Genomic DNA, 27036 nt, shown 5'->3' on the forward strand with positions numbered 1-27036 from the left:
GGGCATCCATGTCACATCTGCCAATCAGGCTTCCACATACCGCTGTCACATGCATCCATGTTGCATCACTGTTGCACCCTTGACAAATACACACACATGCACATGTACACAGTGCTCATACATGCAGCCGAAAACAACATACATGCCTGACATCACGGACATGTCTACTTACATACACATTCATCCAAACATGTGTGCACGCACAACTGCATTTGCCATGCAAGCCCACACACACAAGCACCATCCATGTCTCACACATTACAGCCCTCACATGTGTCAGACCCACGGCCCTGTACACCCCCACCCATACTCGACCCCATACAAACAGATGTGCAACCGGCACAATGCCGAATAATCACCACACGCACTGCTCACAATCAGGATGCATGTACACTCACCGCTCGACTCCAGACGGGTCTGCTTCTCTAGGACCTGGACGTGGAGCACTGGGGATATGCGTTCCAGGACCCCCATCTGTTCTTCCGACAAGTGGCCCCGGTGCCCCTTGGCATCCGCTGCCTTCAAGAGGCGCCGGGCCTTGTTCAGGGTCCTGGACCTGAAGTCCTCCCAGCGCTTCCTGACATGTTGTAAGTCCCGGACTGGCACCCCCTCCACGTTGATGGCAGTCACGATGTCAGTCCAGATCCGAGTCCGTCCTTCCTTGTCGGCGCGGGAACTTCCGAAGAGGGCATCATACTGCCCCAGGACTTGCTCCACCAGGACACCAACTTCGGTGGCACTGAAGCTGGTGCCCCTCTGCCTCTCTGGCCGGGGGTTGCCAGTGGTCACAGATGGTGTTTGCCCCGACATGACAACCCCAGAGGCAGGAGTGGGTGGGCAACTGGGTCCTGGGGCTGGGCTGTGGAGCGATGGAATTCCAGTCGGGAGTCTTCGGTTCCAGCAGGGGTGGTCACAGCAACAGCACCCCTGGCTGATGTGCAGGCAGCAAATGGCAGTGCACGTGGGCAGCAGGCAGTCAGGCAGCAGCAGATGGCAGTTGGGAGCGCGCTCGGGGCTCTGGGGGGCAGTAGTTCGGCCTTCTGGGAAGGAGCGTGGTCTTCCGTGTGCTTACGCGTGGCCAGCTTGGTACGGAGTGATTTGGCACGTGAAAATCCTGCACGTCAGCGTGAAAACCGAGGAAAGGCCCTTAGCGCGTAAGCGCGTCAGCACGCATACGCGATTCTATTGGACCAAAGGCCCTCAGCGCGTAAGCGCGTCTGTGACGTGACACGCACGGGTGTTTCCCACACAGCACGTGATGACAGAGCACACGTGGGAAGACTGCACGTCAGTGTGTCATCGCGTGTGATTGGTGGAAATGGCCCTACACGCAGAAGTGACAAAGCGTGTAATTGGTGGAAATGGCCCTAGCGGGTACACGCCGCGTAAGTGACGCTGGACGTGTGGGCCTGTATAAAAGGTACGCGTAGAACACCATTTCCTTGTACGTGCTTTTCGTGGAGAGCGAGTGGGTGAATTCTGTACTTCTTGTCGTTTCACACGCGATTTACTTCACAGCGTTTCAAGTTCGTATTCCCTGTTACCTCTGACAGCTTTTTCTCTTTTTTCACTTTTACTGTTTTACCTGGGCCTGTTCCCTCAAACAGTGTTCCCTACTACTGTTGTCCTGTCTCCTCAGACAGCGTACAAATCTTCTTTTGGCGGGGGTGTTGCCAACCAAACGCGCTCCTTTTTCACGCTCTTTTACCTGGCAGACGGTGAGTCACGCACGTATCTAACATCTGTGCTTGCCCCGTGTGTAGCCTACCCCTTCAGAGGTCATTCTAGGCTGCGTGTGACACGCATACGTTCATTCTTGTGTTACTGGGTGCCACAGCGTAGTGCAGGTTTTTCTTTCTGCACACGTGGTCTAGGAGGGGTTGCGTGCACGTCATCTCCCTTTTTTGGGGCTCCTGTGCGTAGCGTGACCCGTCATCTTTCCCCAGGGGTTACAATCAGCCTTGCAAGAGCACTAGGGTACAATTACCATCTGGTACCCAACCCCTTTGACCCCCAATTGCCCAGGACAATATTTTACACCCACTCCCATACGCACATTAACATCAGTGCCATGGCTGGGAGGCGAGGATTCCGTAAGGGTGGCAAAGGTGGAAGAGCCACAAGTGGTGGCCGTGGTGGATCCGGTAGGGGACGTGGTCGTTACTTGCAGGGTGAGCCTGTCCCCCCATGTGTGGAGGACCAGTCAAGGGCACCCATAATCCCCCCCCCTCCCGTTGAGGCTGATGTGGCTGACACCATCCATGCTCAGCCCTTGTTGGACCAGCCCACTGTGGCACCAGACCTGGCTGACTCCATGGCTGACTTCCAGGTCAGCAGGCCTATGACACGTGCGCTGGTGCACGTTGATGTCACCATGCCACGTGCATCTGGGGCAGCAAGGTCATCTGCTGCACCAAGTAGGCAGGGCGGAGAGGCTGCAGGGGCAGCTGCGGCTCCATCCACCCCAGCCCTCACACACCCAGCCCGGACAGTGTCGGTCCTAGTCCATGCTGCTGACATTCCCCCTGACACCATCACACTAGAGCCAATGCCTGCACCAACTCCCATGCTGAGTGTGCAATCCCACACTCCTGATACAGAGTCCACCAGAGCTCCTGCCCCTAGTGTCCAGAGCGGCGCAGGACACTCAGGATCACCACCACCTTCCAAGCGGAAGAGGAAGAGTGCTCGTCCGGCACAGGCTGATGCCCCAGACACGGCTACACAGTCCGGCCCATCCAGGAAGCCCAGCTTCACGGATGACGAACTGAATGCACTTGTTGAGTATGTGTCCGCACATGACAACGAGATGGTCATTGTTGCAGGATCCAAGACCACACCTGCACAATGCCAGGCACACTGGCAGACCGTTGCGGACATCGTAAGTGCCCTTGGAATCGTGAGGCGCACAGCCAATGATTGCTATAAGCGCTGGAATGACCTAAAGCGCAGGGCAAAGAGTAAGCTGGCCTCAAGTCATGCCGCAACTCTAGTGACTGGAGGTGGGTCTCCAGTAGTAGACATGGAACTCACTCCACATGAGTCAGTCGCTGGGACCTACGTCACGGAGGAACAGATCCAAGGTGTGGGAGATTTGGCTGATTACGAGGCATTGTCCGGTGAGTGCACATGCATGTGTGTGTCATCCATGTGCATGGTGTGTGTGAGGGCTTCTGTTTGTGTGACAGGTGAGAGTGTGTGCACCTGAGTCGAATGGGTCAGCCATGTGCTTCATGCAATACGTCCTGCGCAGCTGCATTTGGCCATAGCAGTATCCCTTCTGCCAACAGTAGACATCTAGCCCAACAGCACGCAAGTTGCCCTTGAAGTGTCACCTTGCCACAACATTGTTGCTTGATTTTTCACTGTTCATTTAGTCAGATTGTTTGCATTCCACCACTTTTACTAGGCATGTCGCAGTCCTCTAGTCACATGTCTGACATGGCTATGGTAAAGTGGAGTGACTTTGTTACATGGATATCATTTGTTCAAACATGTCCCTGTGCAATTGCACCATTTCGGACTGGCAGCTCCAGGTGAAGAATCTGACCTGTTTGAATCAGAAAAGCTATTACATGCGGGAACTGGACTGAATGAATAGGTGCTGCCCTCCTCTCCATCTTCACTCAATAGCAATGGTACATGCCATCTGTGTGATGGCATGTGTGTTTCACCTGCCAATCACAGGCCAATGTGTGATGCCACTGCCAAGCAGCATGCAGAAAATGTGTTCATCTTCCATCTTGGTGTCATCAGTGTGTGCCATTTGCCTGCCCTTCATACGCAGTGAGGGTGCATGCATGGGAGGGTTTTAGTCATGTGGGACATGTGTCAAACAAGTACTGGTTCTCTTGCTTCTCAGCCCTCATTGTGTGCCATGGTGCTAATGCCTGTTTCCATTTCTTTGTTTTTATGTCTTTGCAGGGGAAGACGCACCTGATACTGCTGGGGTTGTGGAGATGGTGCAGACCCAGGAGGGGTCCGAGGGCCGACCAACCACCAGTGAGGGACGTGGTGTGGTGGTGGGTGACAAGGGGTTTCTCTGGCTGCACCTCCCCCGAGCTGTCTCAGGTGTTGATTCGGATGAGACCTACGTGCCGTCGCAGGTGAGTGTTCCAGGGAGGGATTCTGTTCTGTCTCACCCACCTGCACCAGGGTCAGAACCCTCAATGGGGATGTCAGTGTTGGCAGCTACGCCTTTGGTGGTTACGGATGCAGGGTCACACTCCGCGACATCTGATCCTGTTCCTGGGCCAGCAGATCAGAGGGGGAATGCAGTCCTGCAGCCTCAGGCAGTGCCGGCACAGCAAGGCGCAGTTCGCCTTGCCCCAGACAGGTGTGGTGCCCGCCGACGTGGTGGCCGTACGCCACCTGGCAATACCGCATGGGAGCAATCCATTTACGGTATGGCAACCCAACAGGCAGCATCATCCGAGATGATGGCTCAGGCCATGGATAGGGTGGCCACTTCCATTGTCCCCCCTGAAAGGCTGATGGAGGGACTAGAGCAGGCAACCGACTCCATCTGCCAGTCACACAGGGAGGACATGTTGGGGTCCAACAGGGACAGGCGGGCGGCACTGGCGACTCTGCAGGAGGCCATCTCCATTGAGTCCCAGGGCCACAGGGAAGCCCTGAGGCAGGAGCTCCTTCACCTCAGGACGACTCTTGTTGAGCTTGAGGCTTCAACACACCAAAGGACAGAACAGCAGCTGGAGCGTCTCACCCGTACGCTCTCAGCTGAGATGCAGGCAACGAGGGCGGAGGTCCGGGCATCCCGTGAGTTGTTGCATGGGGACCTCTGCACACTCATCCTCCAGAACCAGACCTACCACACCCGCATGCTTGCAGCCATGGAGGAGCAGACTAGGGCCTTGCGTGGGCTGCCTCCCATAGTGCAACCACCTCCGGATGCAGCTGCACAGGGTGATAATAGCGACAGCAGTGATACTCCCACAATAGGGTAGCCGTGTGGGCCATGAGCCCATGGAGGTGTTTTTTTTCCCAGGATCCACGCAGGTGGGTTCTGGTGTGCATCCTGTCCTCGGACCTCCTGGGTGGCCTCCCCAAACCCCCCGGGCCCTTCAATGGCCATTTTTTATTTATTTTTTATTTTTATTTTTATTTTTATTTATTTTATTCCCAATTTTTTTGGGACGATTTGTTGGCTTCCGTGGTTCCTGTGGGCATACGCTGCATTGTGGCTGGGAACATGCAGGCTTGTAATGTATTTGGTTCAGATGCTTGGGTTTGAGTCACACACACCCCTCCTGCTTCCCGTTCCCATGGGCTTGCAAAGGGTGTGCCCAAGTGACAGTGAATTACACAGTGACGTTGGACTCCCATGAGCTGTTTGGGCAGTCTGTAGTCAATACTGTGTATACATTCCTAGTGCATATTGCTGTTGTGTTGTACACTGCATGTTGCATTGATGTGCAACTCATCTTCTGTGTCTACCTCCCAATTTGCAGGTCCCTTCCTCATGTCTACACAAGGACCTCTAGTCTGGAGATGTGGTCCATGTTGGCAGCAGTGCACCTACAACTCTACATGGCGCCAACACTGCACAGTTGGTAGTGGTGGGAGTGCAGGCATTTCCAGGTGGTGAGACTACTAATATTTAACATTAGTGATGTCATGTTAATGGTAGTACGTGCTCAAGTTTGTTGTTGGTCCGGCATTACTGTGAGCATTTCAGGTGTTGCAAGTTTCTAATAGGGACACTGTACATTGTGACACTAGTGTCATGTTGTGGGGATTACTTTGTTTACCTTTGTTTACCTGCAAATAGCATGACATGGCACGGTGTGTGGTGTGGCGGTGCTGGGGTTGGCTGACATGGCACTGTCCTCTTGTTGCATTTTGCAAGTGGGTATTCATTTTAGCTGCTTGAATGTGTAACTTCACAAAACTGCATTGGTGGTGTCTGTGTGGGTAGGGATGCACACATTGTGACACTTCCAGGTGAACAATCTCAGGCTGATATGGTTTTCACGGTTCTTTCTCCAGACATTCAGGATCAGTGTCAGGTTGAGTCATCATTGATTGTCAGATGGAATGTGCCAGGCCAGTGTGCACTCCACAGGGGTGTGATTTCTATGTGAAGTAATTAGCCACTAGCTGTGTACGGGCTGCCTCCCCCCGTGCCCTTTCCCCTCCCATGCGCAGCGGCTGTGCATGTGGTTGGGGATGTGGGGGCACCACCATGTCCACGGCCAGGCCCTGGCGTGTTGCAACGTTGTGCAGGACACATGCTGCCACTATGATCCTGCACACTACTGGGGGAGCGTACAACAGCTGCCTGCCAGAACGGTCAAGGGAGCGAAAGCGTGACTTCAGCACTCCGAATGTGCGCTCCACTATGCCCCGGGTTGTAATGTGGGCTGTGTTATATCTTACCTGGGGTGGCGTGGTGGGCTTCCGAATTGGCCTCATCATGTGGGGGCTGAGAGGGTAGGCACTGTCCCCTGTGGAGGTGGTGATTGGTATCATTGGTGGGGTTGTGACCTTGCTCAGTATCTGACATGCATACATGTGCAGTGGCATTCATACTCACCAAGCAGCCATGTATCGCCATGCCGCCCAGCTTCTAGGTCCCGGCTTAGGGTGGACATTCGGTAAATGAAGCTGTTGTGGGTTGACCCGGGATAGTTGGCATATACTGAGGTGATGATTCCCTTGGCATTACATACTACCTGCACGTTGATGGAATGCCAGTGCTTGCGGTTCCTATAGATGTGCTCAGATGCCCTGGGGAGACGTAGAGCCACATGGGTGCAGTCAATGGCACCTAGCACTTTGGGGAATCGTGCCACAGCGTAGAAATCCAGGGCGGCAGCATGCCTTTCTGCAGGGGTTCTGGGCAGGTATATGTGCCTGCGGACTGATGGGCGTGCAGTGATGATGTTCAAGACCTGGTGTAGGCAGCGTGACTGGGTGGCCTGTGATACACCACCCACAATGGCACTTGTCCGCTGAAATGATCCAGTGGCTAAGAAGTGCAGTACATTGAGGACCTTCTCCAGGGGCTGAGTGCTTTAGAGCACAGGGTGGGTGATGTGAGGTCATCCTCCCACTCACTCACCAGGTCCAGTATGATGTGTGGTGGAAACCTGTACCTCCCATGCACCTGGTCATCAGGCATCCCGAAAAGGCTGGTTCTGGGTGTGAATATTCTGGCCCTGACTATCCTCCTCCTCCTCCTTTGGTAGGCCACGCCCACTGCGGCTAGGAACGGTATGTTCATCCTGGGTATGAGCTTGTTATTTTTTTAGCGTGCAAATTAATGCGTTGCGCGTGTTGTAGGCGAGCGTGTGACCCGCGCACCCCTGAAATCCAGTACCCAGTCCAATAGCGTGTGGAAATTCCCGCGCACACCGGGATACAGGTGCGCTGACGTACTTGCGTGTGTAAGTGTCCGCGCACACCTGATATACACGTACATAGGCCAATCGCGTGTACGCGCACTTTTGTCCAATTACACGCGATGACACCCTGACGTACTGTCCAATTACACGCGATGAGACTCTGCCGTGCTGTCCAATTACACGCGATGAGACTCTGACGTGCTGTCCAATTACACGCAATGAGACTCTGACGTGCTGTCCAATTACACGCGATGACACTCTGACGTGCAGTCTTTCCACGTGTGCTCTGTCATCACGTGCTGTGTGGGAAACACCTGTGCGGGTCACGTCACAGACGCGCTTACGCGCTGAAGGCCTTTGGTCCGATAGATTCGCGTATGCGTGCTGACGCGCTTACGCGCTAAGGGCCTTTCCTCGGTTTTCACGCTGACGTGCAGGATTTTCACGTGCCAAATCACTCCGTACCAAGCTGGCCACGCGTAAGCACACGGAAGACCACGCTCCTGCCCAGAAGGCCGAACTACTGCCCCCCAGAGCCCCGAGCACGCTCCCACCTGCCATCTGCTGCTGCCTGACTGCCTGCTGCCCACGTGCACTGCCATTTGCTGCCTGCACATCAGCCAGGGGTGCTGTTGCTGTGACCACCCCTGCTGGAACCGAAGACTCCCGACTGGAATTCCATCGCTCCACAGCCCAGCCCCAGGACCCAGTTGCCCACCCACTCCTGCCTCTGGGGTTGTCATGTCGGGGCAAACACCATCTGTGACCACTGGCAACCCCCGGCCAGAGAGGCAGAGGGGCACCAGCTTCAGTGCCACCGAAGTTGGTGTCCTGGTGGAGCAAGTCCTGGGGCAGAATGATGCCCTCTTCGGAAGTTCCCGCAACGACAAGGAAGGACGGACTCGGATCTGGACTGACATCGTGACTGCCATCAACGCGGAGGGGGTGGCAGTCCGGGACTTACAACATGTCAGGAAGCGCTGGGAGGACTTCAGGTCCAGGACCCTGAACAAGGCCCGGCGCCTCTTGAAGGCAGCGGATGCCAAGGGGCGCCGGGGCCACTTGTCGGAAGAACAGATGGGGGTCCTGGAACGCATATCCCCAGCTCTCCACGTCCAGGTCCTAGAGAAGCAGACCCGTCTGGAGTCGAGCGGTGAGTGTACATGCATCCTGATTGTGAGCAGTGCGTGTGGTGATTATTCGGCATTGTGCCGGTTGCACATCTGTTTGTATGGGGTCGAGTATGGGTGGGGGTGTACAGGGCCGTGGGTCTGACACATGCGAGGGCTGTAATGTGTGAGACATGGATGGTGCTTGTGTGTGTGGGCTTGCATGGCAAATGCAGTTGTGCGTGCACACATGTTTGGATGAATGTGTATGTAAGTAGACATGTCCGTGATGTCAGGCATGTATGTTGTTTTCGGCTGCATGTATGAGCACTGTGTACATGTGCATGTGTGTGTATTTGTCAAGGGTGCAACAGTGATGCAACATGGATGCATGTGACAGCGGTATGTGGAAGCCTGATTGGCAGATGTGACATGGATGCCCGTCTGAACAGTGCGACACTTGGCAGAGGTGTAGACATGCATGCAAGTGTGGTGGTGTGTGTACATGTGTGGTGCACTTCCTGTGTTGCATGTGATGTCTGGCTCCCCTTTGGCTGCTGATGCTGTTGTATGTGTAGGGATGGTGGTGGCAGTTGCGATATGGCTGTGGTATGGCTCATGTGTGCGAGTTGCAATGACATGTGTGTTGGGGATTGTGATGACATGTCTGAGGTTTGCCAATGCCACTCATGTGCAACTGTCATGCGTGTATGTGTCCATTGTACAGTGCCCTGATGCCTGTGTTTTGTTTCTCCCTGTCTGCAGCGTCAACTGATGAAGAGGGCGGAGAAGGTGCTGTGGAGCACAGCGGCGGGGATCCGACCGCCAGCTGGAGACGCAAGGCCCGGCTCCCCTCCCATGTTGTCATCTCGTCGGGGAGTGAGGAGTCCGGTGCCGCGTCCCAGGCCGCAGCTGCCGGGAGGAGGTCCAAGAGGCGGAGGTTGCAGTTGGACTCCTCGGCAGCAGAAGGGGCAGCTGGGACCCCACAGGGCCCAACAGGGGAAGATGGCACGGAGTCATCCAGGTTGGTGGGGGGTTTGGTGGAGGAGGGGGCCGTGCAAGCACCAGAGACGGGGTCTGGAGGTGGAGATCCCACTGGTGCTAGTGGTGCAGTCCAGGACCAGGGACAGGAGGCAGCACAGGCGGCCGCGGAGGTGCCTGTGTGCAATCCTGTCCCCGATCCTGTCCTTGCATCATCTTGCACCAGCAGGGATGCCTACGTCCAGACCCGTTTTCAGGCAGGGGATGAGCTGACGTCAACTGGCCTTCCTCTGCCTGCGGACGTGGCCATCCAGGTCCGGGTTGAGCCTGTCCTGGCTGGTGTGGCGTTGCGTCAACGGGCCATGCGAGGTGACCTGCAGTCTTTTCATGGAGAGACTGCACGTCATCTCGAATGGCTCGTTGACCACGTCAGCCTGCTGGGACAGGTCACCCAGGCCGGATTCCTCTGTCTGATGGGGCTTGCTCCGACCCCCTCCTCAACTGGACCCCCTACGCGCCAGTCGTCCTCTGTGCCATCTTCCCACCCATCAGTCACCTGGGTGCCCTGTGGAGCTGCCTCTGACGGTCCGGCCAGGCTGGTGGAGGAGGCATCCCTGCCACAGTCGGGAGTCGGAGGTCCAGCAGGGGTGGCCACATCAACAAGTGCACCCCAGCCGGCGGAGGATGTGCAGGCAGCAGGAGGCAGTGCACGGGCAGAGGCAGAGCAGCAGCAGCAGCAACATGGTGGGAGACATGAAGGCTCAGGGCTTTCGACATCGGAGGGGCAGGCATCGGCCGGAGGGCAGGGGGACCCAGGACAGAGAGTGTCTTCCGTGTGGCAGCGGTTGGGCCACGCCATAGGTGCGGAGCGGCGGCGGGCGGAAGAGGCGCGGCTCACAATGGTCAGGGCGGAGAACTCCATGCGGAGGGCCCTGAGGCGGGCCGAGTGCCTCGAGGCAATCTGCAGGGGGTTGGAGGAGGACACGCCGTTGTCCCTGCGGACCCTCGGGGCCATGGAACTGGACCGCCTCCGGGACATCGAACAGGAGTTTGATGATGCCCTGGCCCGGGACACCACGGAGTGAGCCGCTGGACTTGCCCGCCGCCTTTGTATATAGTTCTTTAGTTTTAGGTTTCCTTTCTTTCTTATTATGATTTGGAGTCGACGGACACTGCTCCACTTTTTGTATATAGTTGATTTTTAGGTAGGTTTTTTAGTAGGTTTCCTTTGTTCATTTGGGCTCATGGACCCTTGTTAGTTTTGTACATAGTTCTTTTTTGCATGGAGATTTTTTTACATTTGACTTTGGACATAATTTTTTTGGATTCTGATTTGCAGTTTTGTGTTTTTATACGGACATGCAGCTCTTTTTTTTCACATTCACATTGTAGTTAGTTTTCTTTCTTTAGCATTCTTTATTGTTTTAAATACAATTTTGTTAGCATACTTCACTGTGTGGTATCATCTCATTGGTTTCATGCATGTCATGTTGTGTGTTTTCCCATTCAATTGCAACCATTGTGTGTGACGGACATGGGTTCATTAGCTTAATGAACATTGGGGGTGTAACATGTGATTTCCATTTCCATGTGGGTGAATGGGTTACTTGGTAGGGCTTTTTGGCTGTGGAGGCTGACCATTACGCACATGATTGGGGATTGTGAGGACCTGGTGGGGGCTGCCCATGGTGGCAGGGGGGTGGGGGTGGTGGGAGACATGAGTGGGGGCCTGGTGGAGGCTGCCCCTGGTGGCTGGGGGGTGGGGGTGGTGGGAGACATGGGTGGGGGCCTGGTGGAGGCTGCCCCTGCACTGCTGGGGGGTGGGGGTGGTGGGAGACATGAGTGGGGGCCTGGTGGAGGCTGCCCCTGGTGGCTGGGGGGTGGGGGTGGTGGGAGACATGAGTGGGGGCCTGGTGGAGTCTGCCCATGGTGGCAGGGGGGTGGGGGTGGTGGGAGACATGAGTGGGGGCCTGGTGGAGTCTTCCCATGGTGGCAGGGGGGTGGGGGTGGTGGGAGACATGAGTGGGGGCCTGGTGGAGTCTGCCCATGGTGGCAGGGGGGTGGGGGTGGTGGGAGACATGAGTGGGGGCCTGGTGGAGGCTGCCCCTGCACTGCTGGGGGGTGGGGGTGGTGGGAGACATGAGTGGGGGCCTGGTGGAGGGTGACCCTGGATGCTGGGGGTTGGGGGTGCAGGGGGACATAAGTGGGGGCCTGGTGGAGGCTGCCCCTGCACTGCTGGGGGGTGGGGGTGGTGGGAGACATGAGTGGGGGCCTGGTGGAGGCTGCCCCTGGTGGCAGGGGGGTGGGGGTGGTGGGAGACATGAGTGGGGGCCTGGTGGAGTCTGCCCATGGTGGCAGGGGGGTGGGGGTGGTGGGAGACATGAGTGGGGGCCTGGTGGAGTCTGCCCATGGTGGCAGGGGGTGGGGGTGGTGGGAGACATGAGTGGGGGCCTGGTGGAGTCTGCCCATGGTGGCAGGGGGGTGGGGGTGGTGGGAGACATGAGTGGGGGCCTGGTGGAGTCTGCCCATGGTGGCAGGGGGGTGGGGGTGGTGGGAGACATGAGTGGGGGCCTGGTGGAGGCTGCCCCTGCACTGCTGGGGGGTGGGGGTGGTGGGAGACATGAGTGGGGGCCTGGTGGAGGGTGACCCTGGATGCTGGGGGGTGGGGGTGCAGGGGGACATGAGTGGGTGCCTGGTGGAGGCTGCCCCTGCACTGCTGGGGGGTGGGGGTTGTGGGAGACATGAGTGGGGGCCTGGTGGAGGATGCCCATGGTGGCAGGGGGGTGGGGGTGCAGGGGGACATGAGTGGGGGCCTGCTGGAGGCTGCCCCTGCACTGCTGGGGTGTGGGGGTGGTGGGAGACATGGGTGGGGGCCTGGTGGAGGGTGACCCTGGATGCTGGGGGGTGGGGGTGGTGGGAGACATGAGTGGGGGCCTGGTGGAGTCTGCCCATGGTGGCAGGGGGGTGAGGGTGGTGGGAGACATGAGTGGGGGCCTGGTGGAGTCTGCCCATGGTGGCAGGGGGGTGGGGGTGGTGGGAGACATGAGTGGGGGCCAGGTGGAGGCTGCCCCTGCACTGCTGGGGGGTGGGGGTGGTGGGAGACATGAGTGGGGGCCTGGTGGAGGGTGACCCTGGATGCTGGGGGGTGGGGGTGCAGGGGGACATGAGTGGGGGCCTGGTGGAGGCTGCCCCTGCACTGCTGGGGGGTGGGGGTGGTGGGAGACATGAGTGGGGGCCTGGTGGAGGGTGACCCTGGATGCTGGGGGGTGGGGGTGCAGGGGGACATGAGTGGGGGCCTGGTGGAGGCTGCCCCTGCACTGCTGGGGGGTGGGGGTGGTGGGAGACATGAGTGGGTGCCTGGTGGAGGCTGCCCATGGTGGCAGGGGGGTGGGGGTGGTGGGAGACATGAGTGGGGGCCTGGTGGAGGCTGCCCCTGCACTGCTGAGTGGTGGGGGTGGTGGGAGACATGAGTGGGGGCCTGGTGGAGGGTGACCCTGGATGAGTGGGGGCCTGGTGGATGCTGCCCCTGCACTGCTGGGGGGTGGGGGTGGTGGGAGACATGAGTGGGGGCCTGGTGGAGGATGCCCATGGTGGCAGGGGGTGGGGGTGCAGGGGGACATGAGTGGGGGCCTGCTGGAGGCTGCCCCTGCACTGCTGGGGTGTGGGGGTGGTGGGAGACATGGGTGGGGGCCTGGTGGAGGGTGACCCTGGTGGAGTCTGCCCATGGTGGCAGGGGGGTGGGGGTGGTGGGAGGCATGAGTGGGGGCCTGGTGGAGGCTGCCCCTGCACTGCTGGGGGGTGGGGGTGGTGGGAGACATGAGTGGGGGCCTGGTGGAGGGTGACCCTGGATGCTGGGGGGTGGGGGTGCAGGGGGACATGAGTGGGGGCCTGGTGGAGGCTGCCCCTGCACTGCTGGGGGGTGGGGGTGGTGGGAGACATGAGTGGGGGCCTGGTGGAGGGTGACCCTGGATGCTGGGGGGTGGGGGTGCAGGGGGACATGAGTGGGGGCCTGGTGGAGGCTGCCCCTGCACTGCTGGGGGGTGGGGGTGGTGGGAGACAAGAGTGGGTGCCTGGTGGAGGCTGCCCATGGTGGCAGGGGGGTGGGGGTGGTGGGAGACATGAGTGGGGGCCTGGTGGAGGCTGCCCCTGCACTGCTGGGGGGTGGGGGTGGTGGGAGACATGAGTGGGGGCCTGGTGGAGGGTGACCCTGGATGCTGGGGGGTGGGGGTGGTGGGAGACATGAGTGGGGGCCTGGTGGAGGCTGCCCCTGCACTGCTGGGGGGTGGGGTGGTGGGAGACATGGGTGGGGGCCTGTTGGAGGCTGCCCCTGCACTGCTGGGGGGTGGGGGTGGTGGGAGACATGAGTGGGGGCCTGGTGGAGGATGCCCATGGTGGCAGGGGGGTGGGGGTGCAGGGGGACATGAATGGGGGCCTGCTGGAGGCTGCCCCTGCACTGCTGGGGTGTGGGGGTGGTGGGAGACATGGGTGGGGGCCTGGTGGAGGCTGCCCCTGCACTGCTGGGGGGTGGGGGTGGTGGGAGACATGGGTGGGGGCCTGGTGGGGGCTGCCCCTGGTGGCAGGGGGGTGGGGGTGGTGGGAGACATGAGTGGGGGCCTGGTGGAGGATGCCCATGGTGGCAGGGGGGTGGGGGGGTGGGGGTGCAGGGGGACATGAGTGGGTTCCTGCTGGAGGCTGCCCCTGCACTGCTGGGGTGTGGGGGTGGTGGGAGACATGGGTGGGGGCCTGGTGGAGGGTGACCCTGGATGCTGGGGGGTGGGGGTGGTGGGAGACATGAGTGGGGGCCTGGTGGAGTCTGCCCATGGTGGCAGGGGGGTGGGGGTGGTGGGAGACATGAGTGGGGGCCTGGTGGAGTCTGCCCATGGTGGCAGGGGGGTGGGGGTGGTGGGAGACATGAGTGGGGGCCTGGTGGAGGATGCCCATGGTGGCAGGGGGTGGGGGTGCAGGGGGACATGAGTGGGGGCCTGCTGGAGGCTGCCCCTGCACTGCTGGGGTGTGGGGGTGGTGGGAGACATGGGTGGGGGCCTGGTGGAGGTTGACCCTGGATGCTGGGGGGTGGGGGTGGTGGGAGACATGAGTGGGGGCCTGGTGGAGTCTGCCCATGGTGGCAGGGGGGTGGGGGTGGTGGGAGACATGAGTGGGGGCCTGGTGGAGTCTGCCCATGGTGGCAGGGGGGTGGGGGTGGTGGGAGACATGAGTGGGGGCCTGGTGGAGGCTGCCCCTGGTGGCTGGGGGGTGGGGGTGGTGGGAGACATGAGTGGGTGCCTGGTGGAGGGTGACCCTGGATGCTGGGGGGTGGGGGTGGTGGGAGACATGAGTGGGTGCCTGGTGGAGGCTGCCCCTGGTGGCTGGGGGGTGGGGGTGGTGGGAGACATGAGTGGGTGCCTGGTGGAGGGTGACCCTGGATGCTGGGGGGTGGGGGTGGTGGGAGACATGAGTGGGGGCCTGGTGGAGGCTGCCCCTGCACTGCTGGGGGGTGGGGGTGGTGGGAGACATGCATTGTTGATCAGTAGTGCAAGGTGACATGTGGGTTGGCTGGGGGGCATTCCCATGGTGGATGGGCTGCCTGCGGGACATGAGCAGGGGTGCAGGGTAATCCCCCATGGTGTGGGCTGCCTGCAGGGGCCGTGGAGGTTGTGGAGCGTACACCTGGTTGGACCCACACGGCCAATTCACGTGTAGTACTCCCCAGAACCCCTGAAATACACATTCCCTGCTGGTATCGCGTGTGCAACTTCCCGCGCACCCCTGAAATACACGTACCCTGCTCGCACTGGGCCAATCGCGTGTGGAACTTCCCGCGCACCCCTGAAATACACATACCCTGCTCGCACTGGGACTATCGCGTGTGGAACTACCCGCGCACCCCTGAAATACACGTACCCTGCTCGCACTGGGCCAATCGCGTGTGGAACTTCCCGCGCACCCCTGAAATACACGTACCCTGCTCGCACTGGGACTATTGCGTGTGGAACTTCCCGCGCAACCCTGAAATACACGTACCCTGCTCGCACTGGGCCAATCGCGTGTGGAACTTCCCGCGCACCCCTGAAATACACGTACCCTGCTCGCACTGGGCCAATCGCATGTGGAACTTCCCGCGCACCCCTGAAATACACGTACCCTGCTCGCACTGGGCCAATCGCGTGTGGAACTTCCCGCGCACCCCTGAAATACACGTACCCTGCTGAAATCACGTGAGGAACTTCCCGCGCACCCCTGAAATACACGTAACCTGCTGAAATCGCGTGTGGAACTTCCCGCGCACCCCTGAAATACACGTATCCTGCTCGCACTGGGCCAATCGCGTGTGGAACTTCCCGCGCACCCCTGAAATACACGTACCCTGCTGAAATCGCGTGTGGAACTTCCCGCGCACCCCTGAAATACACGTACCCTGCTCGCACTGGGCCAATCGCGTGTGGAACTTCCCGCGCACCCCTGAAATACACGTACCCTGCTCGCACTGGGCCAATCGCGTGTGGAACTTCCCGCGCACCCCTGAAATACATGTACCCTGCTGAAATCGCGTGTGGAAATTCCCGCGCACCCCTGAAATACACGTACCCTGCTCGCACTGGGCCAATCGTGTGTGGAACTTCCCGCGCACCCCTGAAATACACGTACCCTGCTGAAATCGCGTGTGGAAATTCCCGCGCACCCCTGAAATACACGTACCCTGCTGAAATCGCGTGTGGAACTTCCCGCGCACCCCTGAAATACACGTACCATGCTGAAATCGCGTGTGGAACTTCCCGCGCACCCCTGAAATACACGTACCATGCTGAAATCGCGTGTGGAAATTCCCGCGCACCCCGGTATACACGCACAAGTATTTTTTTGTCAGCGGGTGTCCGTGTTTGTGGGTACCCCTTTGCACGTCATTTGTCCTGGAGGGCCACAGTATAGGACATTCATCATGGCAGTATATAGGTGCTATTTGTTGGCGCACCTTTTGGCGCACATTTCTTACAGCCGCAGAGACGCTACCGCCTGCTTTCTTGTGGCGGTCGTGTTTGTACCTGTGCGCTGGTTTGAGCGTGCGCTTTTTTGCCCTATTCTATTCCATGAATACGTGTTGTAGGCGAGCGTGTGGGTGTTCCGCGCACTTGTGCCCTGTACTTCCCCCGTGACGCCCACGTTTTGGCAAGTTGTTCCCCATTCCGAGTGTTACGCCCGTGTTCCGCCTACTTTTGTTGCGTGCGCCGCGCTATGTGCGAATTTCGCTGTGGCCTGTGCGATTTTCGCTGTGACCTGGCGCACGCTGTTAGATGGCCTGTGCGCCAACGTGCGCCGCGCTCTTTTTTATCGCACATCCGCTGGTTTTCTGGTGCACGGACTTCCATGAATCGATGTGCGCTGCTTTTCGTGCGATTTTCGCACTTGCACTGCGATTTTCGCTATTCCACTGCGATTCGCACGTTTTTGCCCACTTGCGCCGCGCTAATTATTCCATGAATCGGCCTCTAAGTATTTAGTGCATTTTCCCTTTTTTCCTTAAGTAATTATTGTAGATTGCTCATATGTTCTGAGTTATTTTCTTTTAAGTGTGATTGTTCTGGTTTTGCTTATTTTTTGTAATTATTTACTATTTTATTATCTAATATCTTTTATGTACACGTTTTTTAAAATTGAATTTTTTTCATCTGGAAATGTTGTAAAGGTTATCTTTAACCATATACAAATAAATAAATAATAAATATACATGTGTATTCCCTTTGAGAAGTCATGCAACCTTTAATGGAAGCATAATCACATTGGGCCTCATTACGACCCAGGCGGACTTCGCGGTGCTAAATGCACCGCGAAGCATGGCGGAAAGCCGCCGATAGCGCCATGGGGGTTGGCGGATTTACCGCCCCATTCCGACCTCGGCGGAGCGGTAAATCCCCAATCCCCATTCTGCCCTTCCCCATTCCCATTTTCGCCCCATAGGGTATAATGGGAGTGGGGAAGGAGTTAATTACGCCACCGTAAAATACGGTGGCGTAATTAACAACGAGGTCCCGTAGCGCCATGGTTTTCTCCGGCTGGTAAAACCAGGCGGAGAAAACCTCCATGGCGCTACGGGAACTCGTAGTATGGCGGAGAGGTACGCCATGCACTACGCTGGCGTAACACCCTCTCCGCCAGGGTCCTAATGAGGCCCATTGTGCCTCCTTCTCGTTTGTGAAAAGCAGAAGAGAATCAAGTAATTGCTACCAATCTGTGTCAAGGGAGTCCGGGTGGCGCCCTGAGTACATAATGGTTTTTCCATCTCTCAGAAAGCACTTTGAAGCAGCTGCAAGGTGACATGCTAACTCAGGCTCAGCCTGCACTTTGCAAGTTAGAATCGTGGCAGTGGTCATGCTGCCCCTCATCCTTCCCAGGTTGATAAATTCAGTATCAATACATTTTGTAATTGCAACACCTGCCATTGCAGCGTTTAGATGCTGGAGGAATCCGGCATGAAGTCCTGGCTCACTAGCATGAAACTTCCAAAGATGGTAACATAATTTCCATGCCCACCCTCCTGCCCCCACTTCATTCTTATGTTGAAGTCCCTGCTTGGGTCTAGATGAAGTGCTCCCAAACAAAATTCCACCCCAAGCTGTTAGGGTGAGATTTTAGGGGATAATGCATAGATGTACATTAGGCAAATGTCCCAAGATGTTTTTTAAGCATCCCTGCATTGAATGATTAAAACAACATGACCCCGTTCTTGCAACTTCTGTACTTTGTGTAATTCCTATGGAGTCTAGGTCTAGACTTGAAATGTTCTGTGTATGTTGATGTAACCTCTGTTTTCGTCTGCTCCATCACCTGAGAAGCACTTAGCTGTGCCCGTCGGAGACGTCTTCACTAAATGTTGGTGAGTAGTGATGTCACTAATACTCTGCACTGTGACAATCCGGTGTAGAGTTGTATATAAATATTTTAGGCTTTCTTGTCTAAGTGAAAACATAAGCAGGTCCACTGTGCACCTGTCTGACCCACTTATGACGTTAGTCTGGGTCCCTCTGTCTTGCACTCAGTCCGGATTTAGCAGACATTTGTGATTGCTTTGCAGTTCTGGACGGGGCAGCTGTTGGCATTCAGCAATTAATGAGTGCACACTTCCTTTGTGTTTTGCGATGGGATTAATATGCTGCCATTATTTTCGGGGTTTAGTTTGAGAGTTAGCATAGATACCCGCGCGTGCCGTGGAGGGGATTCAGTGTATATATTTATTTTATTTTCATTTTTCTTTCAAAGGCATAGCATACCCGCTATTATAGGTTGGCGAACATTTTACCAGGCTTGCACATAAAAATGGCAGCCACCTCTAGAAAATACCGGCCAGGTGACAGTCTGAGCCCTTTTATGTGACTCATTGGTACTTAAACTGGGTCTGTGCTGGACCTCAGCTGGGTGGCTTTGCACATAACCTGAGTCTCTACCCTTCAAGACTGTTCTTTTCTCGTTCCTTATCCTGGGACCCCTTTCCAGGTGCAAAGTTAATTCTTAACTGTCTGGATTAATTGTGGAGACTGCACACAGTGTTTGAATAATCACCAGATGCATGCTGTGTGGTCAGAGTAGATGCTTAGGAATGACACAAAACCACAAATAGTATAACAGAAGTGGTTCCTTACTATACCAGGCACAGGGAAACTGGTTGCCCGAAGTAAATACGACTGTAGGAAACACCGGGTGAGTTCTATCAGTGCTCTGGACTCGGAGCTGTAGAATATCCTGGACACGGAGCAAAGGGCCCTCCTAGAAATCACCATTGAAAAGAGCTCTGAGATCAAACCTCCACGCAAAGTCTTTCCTCATAAATCACTATCAATTCTTAGCAACACTGCATCCCTAGTAAATGTGGCAAGGTCCCTAAAATAAACTCCTTTCCATTGAACCTCACAATACTCCTGTCTGCAGCCCTGGCGTGGCAGATCACTCCACTATCTTTCTGCATGATCACCATCATGATGGGAGGACTTGGACGGGAGTTCTGAAGTCACTGCTCATTAAGCTTGTCCCGGGAGGATAGTTCAGCGGCAACGTGCTCGCCTTGGAAACAAGACGACACGAAGCAACACAGGTTCGATCCCTGGGTCCACGCTTCGAAACCTCTGGGTATTAAACACGTTATAAATGCACAACTAAGACATATTGCTGTAACAGTGCCTCGATGCACCCGGGATGTGTGAGTGCTTCAAAAATGCAAATAAATAACAAAAATTAAAATAAATAAATAAGCGCAGCTGGAGAGGTACAAAACATTTAAATAGATAAATGAAAATGTCTGTATGCCGTTCTACTATATCGGATTATGGGAGAAACCAAATTGAAGAAAATGTAAAGCACCCAGTCAAGATACAGAATTTAGTACAATACTTATGAGGGCGATGTTCATCACTTGTGACTGTGGTTGAAGCCTCTGCAGTAGTGGCTGGGTCGCCTGCTTGTGAGAGGACTGGAATAGGGAGGACTGGAGTAGGAAGGGTCGTGTCTCTGCTGATGCCTTGCCAGGTAGAGTTTTGTGAACGAGAAATTATTTTTTTTATTTTTCCCACACATAAATGACTCATTTACCTTTGGTGTATATATAAGCAGTGCTTCATTTGTAAGAAAATAAGTGCCAGGGACCAAATATTTTCTTGGATGGGGAATTGGAAACTCCCCGTCCACTGTTAACACCACCCACTGTTGCTCCATACAGTGTCACGCGTCTGCTCCATACGGTGTCAACATATTTGGGGTTAAAGTTCAAACTCCCACTGGTTCATTGAGGGTGAAATCCACATGGCATGTTAGTTATGTCTTGAAATAAAAGAAATGTTTAAATGTTTCTTTAAAACACATCATCGTTAACATTTTGATCTAATCCCATCGGTGTCAAGTGGAGCAGGTCAACCATCGAACCACATGAAAAAAGAGCAAACGTTTTCCCCCTATGGAAAATTGATGGACGAATGCAGGCAAAATCATAACAGGACTGACGCGTTGCCTGTCAAACACTGCAGCAAGATCATGAAGCATAGGTTGCCACTCATGCCTGGCCCTCCTGTTCGACATGTGTCTTTTCACTAGAGTGACCAGACGTCCGGGTTTTCCCGGGACAGTCTGGGGAAATCACCCCCTGTCCCGGGGTCCCGGGAGTTTTTTCATTTTGCAAACCCTGTCTAGGGTTTGCAAGGGTGGGTGCCCAAGGTCCCTGTTTGTGCCGGGACCCGATTTCGAAATCCCGAAATCGGGTCCCGGCGCAACTTTAAATGCGCGAATGGGGGCGTGAAAAGCATCTCACGCCCCAATTTCCTCTCCCTTGACCTCCGCGGCCACTTTCCTCCAATAAGAGGGGTGTGCATGTGAGCACACCCCCTCTGCGCCCCTCCAGCCCCGCAACAGGCCAGCGACATAGAAGTAGGACTATATATATATATTTTTTTTTATTTACGTTAGTCCTACTTTTATGTATATGGCCTGTCCTGGTTTAAAAAAAAAAATCGGGTCACCCTACTTTTCACTAACTTTGCCCCTCTGTTGGGGCTGGTGACTGTCCTGTCGTTGTCCACCCACCCTGGTGGTTATAACACTAGAAAATGTGTCGCAATGTCATGCAGGCTGAGTAGAGCAGTGTGTGGACATGGCCAGCATCCGTGCCCAGGATTGTCACCTTGCGTCTCATTGTTTTTCATGAAAATACATAAATAGTCCTGCCCTGCCAACCTGGGTTATTAGGTTTGTGAATAACAATGAGCCAGCCCAGCATGCAGAGACCCTGGCCAGGGCACGCTGTTGTTGGTTGTGATGTGACTATGACTGACTGTGAGATAAAATAATAAAGTTGCCAAAACACCACAACAAAATCATGCTGGGCTACAAAATAAGTGTATGGGGCGGCTCAGAAATAAGTGTCGGGGCCGAGCCCTGGCAAGCCCCCCCCACCCCTCCCCCACTAATTAAGCACTGCACATAAGCCTGGTTGTTAAAACAATATGTTCGAATATGTAATGGTAATGTGGTAGATGTGTAATGTGGGGCTGGAGCAGAGCAAGAGGATGGTCAAAGGAAGTGTGAGGTTTAAATTGCTGCATGCTTGCAGTCACAGGGTAGTGCTGTCATATTACATTGGCATGTATATGACAGTGTCTAAACAGCTTCCGATTGATCCCAAATGTGATTTTATATCATAGAGACATTAATTTAGTCAATTGAACACAAGCAATGAAATTATACTCAAAATTGTCGTTTTGCTGCAATTCTGCTTAATGTAAATAACAATCCACATATTGACCAATTACAATGGTACATTACAGGGCTGCAACACTGGTTTTCTTTTTTAAATGGGTTATTTAGAATATATCTCTTATGCATTCACATGTTATGGTCTATGTCCCTCCAAGTTCAGTGTAATTTATCGCAGAGAAAAACGTGCAGTGTTGTAGTCGGCATTTCTTTGCAAAGTGTCTTACCTCCCACAATGAGCGTGGCACCACTGGAGAAACGTTGCCCCCTTATAGTTGGGTAAGCGCAGAAATACACGCCGGCCTCGCTGCGCTGGACATCGAGGATTTCCAGTGTCGTGCTGCAATGTCCAAATTCGCAATTATATTCAAAACCCCCAGGTCTCACCGCGCCACAGTAGTGAATACATGTAACTTCCTCCTCGGTTCCCCTCCAGAACCAACGCACAGAACGTCTTCTATCGCAGAATTCCTCGGATAACAAACAGGAGATTTTGGCGGTTTCATTGATGCTGACGGTGAGGGGCTGCTCCGTCTGATGCAGGTGCAGCTGCACCGCCAGCACTGCAATGGTTAAAAATACAAAGTTAATGCTGCTCCCAGAGTATCACTCCAGGGCCACGCCCGCTCTGGAATCCATGAAGAACTCGGGCGCTGCCCTGGGAGGGCAAACCTGGGGATGAAGTGTGGCATCGGTTTGCCAGCATCTCACTGTATCGTTCATTATTCCTGGGGCTTCTCATAATACATTGCTCCAGGTTGCATTTTAACATGAAATACCCTACTGTATTTAACTGTCGCCTCAGCATGTGCACACTAATGAATTATAATGGGTTTACAGAAGTTATAAAACATGCATTTTTAATATGAAAGACGTAGCAGCTCACACCTTCAAGATTTCTCCAAAGCGCATCCCCGCGTTTCCCCGGCTGACTGCCTTGGTATTGGTGTATAAAGTGTTACCTTTGCAGAAGAGGATGAAATATCCGATGAGCATCTCGGCTCTGAAGCAAGTGGAGGTGTCTGCGCGCGCTCCTTCAGCAGCAAGTGACGGGGAAGCCGAGGAAGGGCCGGTGCTGTTCCTAAGGCCCCACCCACTCAGGGCAAAGAGGGATGTGTAACATCGAATGGTGGCCACATGGTCTGTTCATGAAATGATTTCCACCAGTGAGGCACAGTCTCATCTATGTTTATAGTCGGCAAAAATCAGAAACTAGTGACGCAGTCAGCTAATGCCAGTCAGAAAAGTGAAATAAGGTTGACTCATGTACTGTGTGCCGCAAAATTGCACATTATCACCATGGCCCTCTTCCTTGTCCCAGAGTGCTTACTCTATGAAGGCCATCCAACTTCTGGCAGAACCAAGTCCCCACATCTCTTTTCTTTAACTTCTGCGGCTGTCACCAGGGGTAAATAATGCCTAGCTTGCCCATAATCCTCTTGTTTTTCTTCTGTCCTTCCAGGCAAGACATTCCGAGGAGGCCTGCAGGGCTGGCCTACTTTTTTTTCCCATTTTCCGTCACTGTTGGGCTTTGAGGGATCAGTATCTACACTCAGTAAAATGTTCAGATGGATCATCTCCTGTCCCCGTTGGGCTCAGACCACCAATGAGTGCACAGTGGGCTGAGTGAGGACCTGCACCCAACAGTAGGACATCATGGGGTACAATTGGAGAAGCCATAATCGTCCATCATGCATCTCCTGATGCTATGAGGTGGGTAGGGGAGATATCAGTGAATAGAGAAGAAAAGCATCTTGTCCTGCAATCCAGGTGCCACTTTTCCTTCACATCCTACACCCTCCAACGTGCAGGAATGATGTCAGGTCCAGGGTATGGGATACGCGACTGTTTCTTGGCCCAGTTGTGTTTAATGATCTTGTATTATTGGCAAGCAACATCCCCTTGTTTTTGTTGTGTAATGATATGAACTTGTTCAGGCCCAGAACAGGGATGCCGAATCTGTTAATATTTTATTTTATTTTATTTGAATTTTTGCTTAACGCTGGCCCTACCCAAATGGTCTCAGGGTGCCTTACCAGGTTCAAAGGTTATAAGGGTGAGAGGTGAAGCAGAAGTTACACAATGTTTTCAGGACAGGATAGAAAGATTAAGATAGACAAGTGGCAGCAGGGGAGTTGAAGGGGTGGGGTCATGTGTGGGGAAACAGGTATGTTTTGCAGTTCTTTCTGAAAGTGGTGATGGATGGTGCAATGCGGATTTGAAGACACAGGGTGTTTCATGCCCTTGGTGCCCAGCGGGTAAATGCTTGCATCTGTGTGCATGTTAGTTTGCAGAGTGCAATGTGTGGGAGATGGTGGATTGCTTGTCTAGTGTTTGTGTGGGCGATGGGTTTGAGTTTGTCATGAATGTAAGTTGGTTTGTGATAGATGGCTTTGAAAATAAGAGTCCTTTGAAAGCAATTCTTTGGGGTATGGGGAGCAAGTGGAGCTGGGCGGGAGCCAGACTGATGTCTGAATGTTTTGGAAGGTTTAGGATGAGTCTGGCTGCTGTGTTTCGTATGGCTTGAAGGTGGGCAAAGGTGCTGCTCGGGAGTCTGGTGAGGAGAGAATTCCCATAGTCCAGCTTGGACAGAACCAGTGCTTGGACGAGTCAAGGACGGTGCCTGAGAGTGTCATCCTGTGAGATAGGATGTTGAGTAGAATCTGTGATCTATGGTGTGGAAGGCTGCAGAGAGGTAGAGGAGCATGAGGTGTGATGTGTGTCCTTTGTCAGTGATGTTGTGAAGGTCATCAAGGATGAGAAGTGTGGCAGTCTCAATGATGTATCCAGGTCGAAATCTTGATTGGAAGGGGTTGTTTGTGGTGATGTGTTGTTGCAGTTGGGTATTGACGAAGCATTCCATGATATGGCAGGATAGTGATGGTGTGGTCATTTTCAGGGAGTGTGGGGTTGAGAAATGTTTTTTGAGGAGGGCTGAGATTTGTCCAGTTTTGAGAGCAGAGGGATAGTACCACATAAAAGACATGAGTTGTTGATGTTGAGCCAGTGGGGAGCTAGGGTGGTGATGCAATCGGATGTGGCTTGAGGTGGGTATGCATCATCCAAGAAGTGTGCAGGTTTTATTTTGGTTGTAAGGATGATGATGGTGTCTGTGTCAATGGGGTGGAAGGTGGCCCATGCGTCAGAATGTTTGGGAGCAGGGAGTGGAAGTGGGAGAGCAGAGGGAGGGCTTGCCTGATGTGTATTTTGGAGTTGAAGTAGTCCATGAGGAATTTGCATTATTCAGTGGATCGGGTCTGAAGATTTAGATGGTGGTTTAGAGTGAAATTTGACAATGTTGAATATGTTCTGTGTTTGGTTGTGGTGGAGTGGAGTTCTTGGAGGCAATGGTTGGATTTGGCTTTGTCTATGCCCATTTGTACCTGTTACAGTAGACTATGTGTGATGCTCTGGTGGTGTGGCATGGGTTCTTTTGCCAGACTCTTTCAGATGTCTGGCTTCCTGCTTGATAGAGAGGAGGGAGCTGCTGAACCTTGGTTTACCATGGTGGCTGCAGGGCTTTTGTGATTTGAGGGGGCAATTGTGTTGATTGCCTGTGTGATTATGGTGCTGTAGTTGTTGAGGAGAGTGGAGGGATGTGCATGTGGGGAAGAGGGGAGTGGTAATATTGGTGCTACGGCTTCATCTGTAATGTGTTTCCTTTGTCTGGCTTATGGGCGAGGGGGTTGTGTGGCAGGTGGGTGATCTTGTGTGGTAGAGTGAGCATGAAGGGGATAGCAAAGTGGCCTGACCACAAAACCCAGATTTGATTTTCCACTGGGACATGATTTTTGCTTGAAATCAAAATGTCCACAGTGTTACCAGCTCTGTGTGTGTGTGTGTCTGTCTGTTGGGGGAGGGGGTGATATGTTGTGTGAGATCATAGAGTGAGTAGTGTGACGATAGTCTATAGTATGGGGTTGCTGTCTGGATGGGAAGAACCAGAGTTGAAATCTCCATGGTAGGTGCGTACAGTAAATCATTATAGGCAGTAGGATCCCACCTTAAAGGGCCCATCAACAGTGCATTTCAGTGCATTTTAAGACAGTCTTTCGGGGAGCAAGTGTCTACATGTGATTGGTCTGTGGCACGTATCTGCTTCGCTTGTTTTCGGAATGCCTGGGCAGTTGTATGATATGCTCAAGGACAATGCGATTAATCCACATGCCATTCTGCTTCTTGCTTTGTTAGGAGTAGTGCAGTGCTACCTTACTCTCTTCCACCTGGGAGGCGGGGAGGTTGAATAACTGCACATGACCACAGGTGAGATGGGACAGATAATTTTGTGTTTTACCCCAACACATGGTGTTACAGCACATGACAAAACTGCACTTCCCCGTTCCATGATGTACTCTTGTCTTTGGGTCATGGATGTAGCAGGAGATATATAACTTCTACTCTTCCTCATCATAGTGCCTATGGCGCACCTCATCCAGCCTCTTTCCTGGTGTATTGGGTAAGGCAAGAAGGTACATACCTATAATAGGAAGGGGGAATTAAAAGGGGAAAAAGGATTTTAAATAATCGGTTATGTCGTGAGGCAGATGGCCTTCATAGATTAAGAACTGTAACAAGGACGGGTAGGGGTAAGAGTAATGAATGTAGCCAGAAAGTAATCTAATAATTTCTCTCCCTCTCTCTCTCTTACACACAGACACACATCCCACACACTCAATCATTACTATTTGTTAGGGAGAATTCTCATAAATGTGCTAATTCCCTTCACCTTAGAGACCCTCAGCAACTTTGCTGGATTTTGAGGACTTGATATTTTTACCTGGAGAGAGTGTGAGCCTTTTTTTCCCACTCTTTCATGTATTTTGATGGGTGTTTTTCACCTGTGTTCTTTGATTATGGAGTGTTAGATAACTCCATAGGCATCATCTTTTCAGGTGTGTTACACAGCACCCTCAGTGCAGTGACACAGGGATGTCTTTTAGACTTCCCAAAGGTTTAGATACCTTTTCTCTGGTATAAACTACTGTTTCCCAGGGGATGTAAAGTGAAATTGACTTTAATAGTCTTTCCAAATTCCTAGACTCAGCACAGACCATCTTACAATGGAGTCCCGGAGGGGTTACATATTATCCCCTGTGTCTAAATACTCATGTAGCAGTTGAATGCTACCCTTTCCTATTGAAAAGGCTGGTGGCAGTGGTTTTACAACAAACTACCATGATTTTTCCCGACCGCGAACACCGGTAGCTAAAAATCACGGGAGCCATGTTTTTCAAGATGGCGCCTTAAGCCCCTTTGTTTAAACAGGTCCCGGTCTTCTTTTTTCACCGTTTCTATTTGGAAAGGTCCTTCTAGTGTTTGACTCTGCGTGCCAAACCACGTTTGGTCCGTTT

General features: G+C 53.9%; 1 protein-coding gene across 2 annotated transcripts in view; it reads right to left on the bottom strand.

The window, feature by feature from the left end:
* The window catches only part of LOC138581126 (uncharacterized), a 250266-nt gene that overhangs the window by 192721 nt on the left and 30509 nt on the right, over window positions 1–27036 (bottom strand). Inside the window, exons 1-2 of one of the 2 annotated variants that reach the window (XM_069652220.1) lie at window positions 22648–22711; window positions 21913–22248 (exon numbers count right to left, since the gene is read on the bottom strand). The exons of the other annotated variant lie outside the window; for it this stretch is intronic. Of the exons in view, the coding sequence (XP_069508321.1) occupies window positions 21913–22248; window positions 22648–22681 (370 nt within the window). The 5' untranslated portion in view covers window positions 22682–22711. Of the gene's footprint in view, window positions 1–21912; window positions 22249–22647; window positions 22712–27036 lie in introns of those variants that run through there. 2 annotated transcript variants of the gene reach the window in all.

The sequence above is a fragment of the Ambystoma mexicanum genome, chromosome 1p, assembly GCF_040938575.1.
Source record: "Ambystoma mexicanum isolate Mex_15411 chromosome 1p, UKY_AmexF1_1, whole genome shotgun sequence".
In the NCBI taxonomy this organism is placed as follows: domain Eukaryota; kingdom Metazoa; phylum Chordata; class Amphibia; order Caudata; family Ambystomatidae; genus Ambystoma; species Ambystoma mexicanum.